The 8,113-nt window shown below is 44.1% G+C and overlaps 1 protein-coding gene across 1 annotated transcript; it reads left to right on the top strand.

Moving 5' to 3' along the window:
- Positions 1-265: 265 nt before the first annotated feature.
- Positions 266-7,676, top strand: LOC306934956 (enoyl-[acyl-carrier-protein] reductase, mitochondrial-like; the record flags this gene model as incomplete). Its single annotated transcript, XM_079517778.1, has 10 exons — positions 266-281; positions 584-665; positions 1,170-1,267; positions 3,106-3,237; positions 3,502-3,645; positions 4,092-4,194; positions 5,191-5,284; positions 5,583-5,717; positions 5,818-5,887; positions 6,420-7,676. 10 exons carry the CDS (start codon positions 266-268, stop codon positions 6,599-6,601), a joined length of 1,056 nt encoding a protein of 351 aa, XP_079373904.1. The 3' UTR covers positions 6,602-7,676.
- Positions 7,677-8,113: the final 437 nt, after the last annotated feature.

Here is an 8,113-nt window from a genome sequence, read left to right as displayed (position 1 = left end):
ACATCCAGAGGTTGTTCCAGAAGAGAGCGAGTCATTATGATCTGAGAGGGGTATGTATGTTTAATCAGCCGTTAGTGAGGACCAATGCTAAATACCACTGTTTCAGTGAAAGGGGTTATCCTGTGGAACAAATGCAGGGACGAATTGAAACGATGTGAAACATGGAATAAGTTTAAAAAAATGTTTAAAAAATATATAATAAACATATATATAGGATAGAATAGCTGGGTACAGTGTGTACGCATATGATTTTGTGAGTGTATAAATGTATGTCCTCAAGGGTCAACCTTGACCCTTGACTGTCTTGTATACAGTATATGCTTGACTATTTATTTTATGTTATTTTTTTTGATACACAAAGAAGGGGTAGGACCCGATAAGTTTTTAACTAAACTTCTTCCTATCCCTTTTTCGAACAAAACTATAAGGATATTAGATATACCTTGTTTTATTTTGTTTTATTATTATTTTAAATCTAGTTCTTCCTTTATTTCCATTGCCTGTTATTTTATGTTTTAATATGTTCGAAATAAATAAATAAATGAAAAAGAAAAAAAGAAAAATGAAGAACACACATGTGCAGGTAGTAGGCTGTACTCTACTGGAGGAGGATGCTGCGAGGCACTGGTTTACAGGATCCACGGGGACCCTTCCAAAGTTGTACAGTAAGATGAATGCATGTGTGTATGGTCTTCTCTTGGGTTGACTCGAAGGGAAATTCTTGGCCGAAACCAAATACCGAATATAGTAAACAGTTAGCCGAATACGGAATATGATTAATATTGTTCCTACCATTGCTGTCATGGCCGCACCTTACAGTTACCTGATTATGGCAAAAGACATGATTATGGCAAAACTTAACTTAAATAATCACTTATGGGTCCATAAAACATTAATTCAGCACTTTTTAATGCATTAATTGCATGAACTATTCGGTATTCTAAAGGTAGAGTAGCTGATGTTTTGTTGAAACAAAAGTTTTTGGTTAAAAAGTTTAAGCTCAATGCTGATGACAATCATTGCCATTGAGTGTTCAATAACAGGGGTCTCTTAGTATATATTGTTATAAGGAGATTATAATGCATTATGTATGTTTACAATGCATTATAGACATGGGCTTCATTGGAAGTGGTTTTCAACAAGGTTGTAACATGTCTGGTGGTTTCCAGGTTGGAGAACATGGACCTGCCCTCCATTGGTGCAAAAGATGTTCTTGTCAAAATGCTGGCAGCCCCAATCAACCCTGCAGACATCAACATGATTCAAGGTACTCAAATCTGGTAACTTTGTGGAGATTGGCATGTGGTTGTGTAATCAATTAGTAAGCTATTTCACATTTGAATTTGTTCAAACTTCTGTGCAAGTCAAATGTCATGGTCGGATCACCAAGGATTTGCCATGTAATTCCTTGCAATATGCAACTACGTGGCAGTTGCACGTAGTTAAATAGTTTTGTTGTTGTTGTTGTCAGCCCGAGCCAAATATGGAGATTGTAATGTTAGTAAGATATTTCTTCTAGGACAACGGAAACGGGGGCATCAGGGCTGAAACCAAGGAACTCACATCCCTTTATCCTCATGCTTGTCACGATGACAATGCCAGTCGGCTAGATGCTTCTGTCGTCTCCATATGAAGCTCTAGGTCAGCCCGGGCCAAATATGGAGATTGTAATGTTGTTTAGTCGGATATCTCCATATTTGGACACTAAGGTCTCAGAGGCACTTGCCCGTCAGGCGAGTACAGTTCATGTTCTACTTGCCCTCAGCTCATGGCCAATTGCCCCCAAAATATATAGTACATTTTGCATTACTGTTTTTTTTTTGTGGCTTTCGCCTTTATTTTATACTTTTTATGGAGGGACAGACAGTAGGCTGACAGGAAATGGGGGGAAGACATGCAGTAAAGGCCGTTGGGATCGGGAGTCGAACCCGCGGCACACTGCCAGACTGTATTACCAGCCAAGGTGCCTGGACCACTGAGCCACAGCCCAGGCTGTATTACTGTTCATTTTAACTTATCTTGTAGGGGCACTAGCCCCTCCTATATACAGGTTTAATGTTTGTTTTTAGTCCAATGTTTGTTTTAAAAACACCAGTGACAATGAATTAATGTTTGTTTTGTCCCTAACACAAACATTAAATCCCATTAACAATAAAGAGAATTTAATGTTTGTTTTGACACTGTTTGTTTTACAACATCATTACATGACCTAATCATAGCAACATGAGTTAGACTTTAATATATTAGAGTTACATTTCTAATTGCATGCTTGAAACGTTTCCTTTTCCTTTGGGAATCGGCTAAACAATCAAGTTATGTAAATACCTCTAATGTTATTTTAACAATAACATTAGAGGTTGCTCTCTGCATAGTTCTTCCATTTGGAGGACACCTCATTACGGGAGGTGCCACTTTCACACAGCCCCATGGGTTTACTATCGGCATGAGATGAGTGTCTGACAACCATTGAATGACTGACAACCATTAAACAACAACGACGTTCTGAAAACACAATAATTAATAAGCCAGCCAGTGATGGTATTGTTGACACTTGGCAGGCATGTACAGTATATTGATGTGTTGTGTGCACATTCTGCGAGATTTACTTCATGGTACAACTTTGTCGTGTGCCGAAAACAAACAATCCACAAGCTCGCGGCGCATCGTATCCCAAGCGTTGTGACTCATGCCACATTCGGGGCGCAACACCGCCGTACTACACAGCCAAGTCAAGACATCTTAACTTTTTTGGCGACTCGCAAGGAGGGTTGGGGTGGGTTATGGCATCGTCATGATACCATGTTTAGATTTTAGATTTCCCTTTGCTAGCATCCCCCTTTCTCTCTGACAGTGTCTGTATTTTTTCCCAGGGTGCTGACCTGTTTTGGGGAGCTTAAGGAAACTCATGATTTAGCCGAAGCCAGTAGCCCATCGCAGCTACTTCACGCGTGCTAGCTACTGTTCTACAGTGTGTGTGTGGTGGTGGAGGGGTTGGGGCCAGGGGTAGTTGGGAGCATGGTTGGGAAAGAGAGATATAGGTCAAGCCCTGGGTGAGAGCCTTCATTCCAGTTTGATTAATTAATCATTTGACGCCCTTCTTCCCAGGCACACATGCTATCCTCCCTGACTTCCCAGCAGTGGGGGGTAATGAGGGTGTGGCTGAGGTTGTGGAACTGGGGAGCCAGGTGGAATCTCTCAAAGTGGGAGACTGGATTATTCCCAAAGACGCTGGGCAAGGTACATTACCTAAACCATGTACTATTGATGCGTGAGGCTGTTTTTGTCTCTCTTAAATCAGTAGTTCACACACTTTCAAGATTTTTTAAAAAATGTTCAAAAATAGCAGATGTACAAGTACGCACCTTAAACCCACCTGAGCCACGGGTCAACCTGCCAGGCCTGCTGCTGACCATTTGATTGGCCTACGCATGATAATATTACGTTTGTGCTGCCTACTAGTTGTGAGTCTAATTGTGAGATGTAATCATGAATTGTGTCCAGGGACCTGGAGGACGGCAGCAGTGATGGCAGAGGAAGACGTCATCTCACTGCCAAATGACATTCCCTTGTTGTGTGCTGCCACACTGGGGGTCAACCCCTGCACTGCCTTCAGGATGCTGGCTGACTTTAGGGACCTCAAGCCAGGTAATTATAGTCAGCTGGGCTCCTGCAACAGTTGGTGGAGTGTTGTTTCACAGCTGCCCCCCACCCCAAACAACAACAACTCAGCAGTTGGTTGTTCTGCTGGGGCCCTGATGATACACCAGGAAGGAAGAATAAAATAAATTAAATTAAATCATGTTCTCTCTTAGTAATCAGAACAAAGACATCCCAGCCATTCAGCGACCCTGAAGAAAGGTCCTACTTAATATAGGCTATATACTTTTACCTTTGAAAAAGTTGTTTGTGTTAATTCGTTTTAAAAGAAAATTGTTAAATGTTCTCAAATAGAAATTGTAATCAAATCTAAGTTTTACAAAATATTTCAAGATTTCTCACTTTCTCATTTCTGGGTATTACTGTCTCTAGTAATGACAAGCTTCCATGAAAACCCAGTAGAGTCCTATACTGTACTTGTGTTATCTTTTCAGGTGACACAGTGATCCAAAATGCATCCAACAGTGGAGTAGGTCAGGCTGTTATACAGATTGCCGCTGCAAGGGGAATCAAAACCATCAACGTTGTACGGGACAGGTAAACCTCACACCTGATTAATAATTATCACTCAGATTGCCCGGGGTTATTTAATCCATTAAATCATAGCGCCCAGCGATTTAGAGCAGCGGAGCACTTTTACCGACGGACCGGATGTGGATGTAGCAGCTAAATGTAGCCAAAACACTCTAGAGCCGATCGACAACAACGGGAGGTATGATTAAATCTACCGTGACTAGCGACGGCACCGCGGTGGGCCGTCTAAGACATGATGTTTTCTTAGAATTGGACGGGATGATTTAGATCAAGAGTTATTAACGTTTTAAGATTTTCGGTCTCGTCGGCTAAACGGGGGGAACATTTTCGTCCCACTGTTACGCAACATTGAGTATTGCGCAACAGGCGCTCCTAGGCTGTGGAGCGATGCGATGCGATCGGCTTTGATATCAATAATCTTCGTCTTTTGGATAAAACTTTGTCCTGGACGCTGGGTGTTACTAATTGAAAGGACAGTGAACTTCGTCCTGGGTGATTGGGGTGTGTGTAAAAGCACGATTCTCTAGCAAATATATGTCAATTAATGACTGGCTAGTGGCTATTAGTTTGACCAACAGCAGTTTAAGTCCATTAAGTCTTTTGGCCCTATTGTCGTCTGTGCCCTTAACCCTTATCCCTAAACGTCTTTGCCATTTTTTTTTACTATTTTGAAAAACATTTTAAAATGGTTCAACTAAGCCGATCTACATCGACATGTTGTGAGCTTGTAGAACGACTACTTGAATTATTAAAATGTGTTTTTAAAAATAGTAAAAAAAATAAGTTTAGGGATAAGCGGTAAGGCACTGGCAACAAATAGGTCCCGCGTCTACTGATTAGCATGTTTTCAGTGTCTAATAATCATTAGCTGCAGGTTATCAGTCGGTCGCTGTTAGCAGTGTTATTGGCGACAGGTGGGGTCTTCTGTCAGAAACTATAAGCTGAAATGTTTCATCATGAGTGTACTGAACTTCCTCATTGCATCTCCATCTCTTGTAGGCCAGAGTTCACGCAGCTCAGTGACAGGCTGAAGGCCATGGGGGCCAGCCATGTCATCAAGGAGGAGACACTCAGGCGGCCCGAAAATAGCAGATCAAGCTGACGACAGGGGGAGGGGTCTAGTTCCTTTTGGGGGGATCTAGTTCCTTTGTGAACTGATCCCAACTGTGCCTAAAGGCACATGTGTTTCATCAGCCCTGCCATTCCCTAGGTCGTTCCTCAACTTGTCCCACACTGAATTGTTCACAAACTTATTTGATTACGTTTTTTAACAATTCAACCCCTGGGGGACCCGGATCAACAGTGCAAATAGGGTTTGAGTGGTTAAAACATATATTGTTGTTTTTCTACGTGTCATATATCTCGATGTGGTTGTTTTTTCTCTCTAAAAGACGTGTCCAAGACCCAAGCTGGCGCTGAATGGCGTAGGGGGCAAGAGTGCAACGGAACTCCTCAGTCAGCTACAGTTCGGAGGTTGCATGGTGACCTACGGAGGCATGGCTAAGCAGCCTGTCACTGTACCTGTGGTAAGACGAGCGTCACGTCATGTTGTTTTCTCATAAGTGGTGTGTGATAGTGTTGCTGTGTCCCAAATCCTCTAAACTAAAGTGACCTTACTTCCTCCAGGGTGCTTTCATCTTTAAGAATGTGGAATTGCGCGGCATTTTCGTCACACAGTGGAAGAAGGACCACTCAGGTGAGTCTTTCAAGAGAATGTGTATTCATCATTCATAAGAACGTATTCATCATTCTGTACTGCTGCATTATAAGCAGAAAGTCTTTTAACACAGTGGTTCCTCAAACCGTATCATGTCAAGGACCCCCAGATGCATACGTATTTGTATGCATCTGGACAGCCTTTGTGAGACGATTTGTGTGAAAAATATTCCAAATTATCACATATTTTCCACAATTATTCAAATATTTTCTAAAATGGTACTTCTAAAACGCATTGCATCGTGACCAGCTTGTAGATCGGTTATTTTTTAATAGCCAAAGTATGGGGTTAATACATTAAGTAGTTGAACTGATTTTGATGGGGACCCCTGGGGAGTCCTCGGCCCCACTTTGAGAACCACTTTGGAAACACAAGCTCACAGCAAGCTTGCAGCCTGTCACTTTGGGCCACACTGTGAGCTTGTACATCTGCTATTTTTGTGAGAACTACTGATTTAGAAGGCATTTGTAGAATCGGCCTCATTTCTTTTTTCATTTTTTTTTGTCCCTAGATGACGGGGCCTTCAGAGGCATGCTGGACGAGCTGTGCTCCCTGGTGCGCCAGGGGAAGCTGACTGCACCAGGCTATACTGAGGTCAGCCTGCAGGACTACCGCACTGCCCTGAACTCCGCCATGCAGCCTTTCATCTCATCCAAACAGGTCCTGTCATTTGACCCGTTTTGGAGCAAATAAACCTGCACTGTAGCGTGTAGCCTTGTTTTGTTGTTTCTACAAGCTGTGAGCTTGTAGCTCTGGTACGTTTGCTGATTGTTAGCCCCAGAAAAGGGATGTTAGGGTTCGGACTCTGCGACACCACCCTGGACTGGTTCACATCCTACCTCACAGACAGAACTGAGTGTGTCTCCCTGGGAAGTGCAAGCTGACTGCACCAGGCTATACTGAGGTCAGCCTGCAGGACTACCGCACTGCCCTGAACTCCGCCATGCAGCCTTTCATCTCATCCAAACAGGTCCTGTCATTTGACCCGTTTTGGAGCAAATAAACCTGCACTGTAGCGTGTAGCCTTGTTTTGTTGTTTCTACAAGCTGTGAGCTTGTAGCTCTGGTACGTTTGCTGATTGTTAGCCCCAGAAAAGGGATGTTAGGGTTCGGACTCTGCGACACCACCCTGGACTGGTTCACATCCTACCTCACAGACAGAACTGAGTGTGTCTCCCTGGGAAGTGCAAGCTGACTGCACCAGGCTATACTGAGGTCAGCCTGCAGGACTACCGCACTGCCCTGAACTCCGCCATGCAGCCTTTCATCTCATCCAAACAGGTCCTGTCATTTGACCCGTTTTGGAGCAAATAAACCTGCACTGTAGCGTGTAGCCTTGTTTTGTTGTTTCTACAAGCTGTGAGCTTGTAGCTCTGGTACGTTTGCTGATTGTTAGCCCCAGAAAAGGGATGTTAGGGTTCGGACTCTGCGACACCACCCTGGACTGGTTCACATCCTACCTCACAGACAGAACTGAGTGTGTCTCCCTGGGAAGTGCAAGCTGACTGCACCAGGCTATACTGAGGTCAGCCTGCAGGACTACCGCACTGCCCTGAACTCCGCCATGCAGCCTTTCATCTCATCCAAACAGGTCCTGTCATTTGACCCGTTTTGGAGCAAATAAACCTGCACTGTAGCGTGTAGCCTTGTTTTGTTGTTTCTACAAGCTGTGAGCTTGTAGCTCTGGTACGTTTGCTGATTGTTAGCCCCAGAAAAGGGATGTTAGGGTTCGGACTCTGCGACACCACCCTGGACTGGTTCACATCCTACCTCACAGACAGAACTGAGTGTGTCTCCCTGGGAAGTGCAAGCTGACTGCACCAGGCTATACTGAGGTCAGCCTGCAGGACTACCACACTGCCCTGAACTCCGCCATGCAGCCTTTCATCTCATCCAAACAGGTCCTGTCATTTGACCCGTTTTGGAGCAAATAAACCTGCACTGTAGCGTGTAGCCTTGTTTTGTTGTTTCTACAAGCTGTGAGCTTGTAGCTCTGGTACGTTTGCTGATTGTTAGCCCCAGAAAAGGGATGTTAGGGTTCGGACTCTGCGACACCACCCTGGACTGGTTCACATCCTACCTCACAGACAGAACTGAGTGTGTCTCCCTGGGAAGTGCAAGCTGACTGCACCAGGCTATACTGAGGTCAGCCTGCAGGACTACCGCACTGCCCTGAACTCCGCCATGCAGCCTTTCATCTCATCCA

Source organism: Electrona antarctica (assembly GCF_951216825.1).
Source record: "Electrona antarctica genome assembly, chromosome: 13".
Lineage (NCBI taxonomy): Eukaryota > Metazoa > Chordata > Actinopteri > Myctophiformes > Myctophidae > Electrona > Electrona antarctica.
Note: the sequence above shows the minus strand (reverse complement) of the source record. Positions and strands in the feature narration are given on the sequence as shown.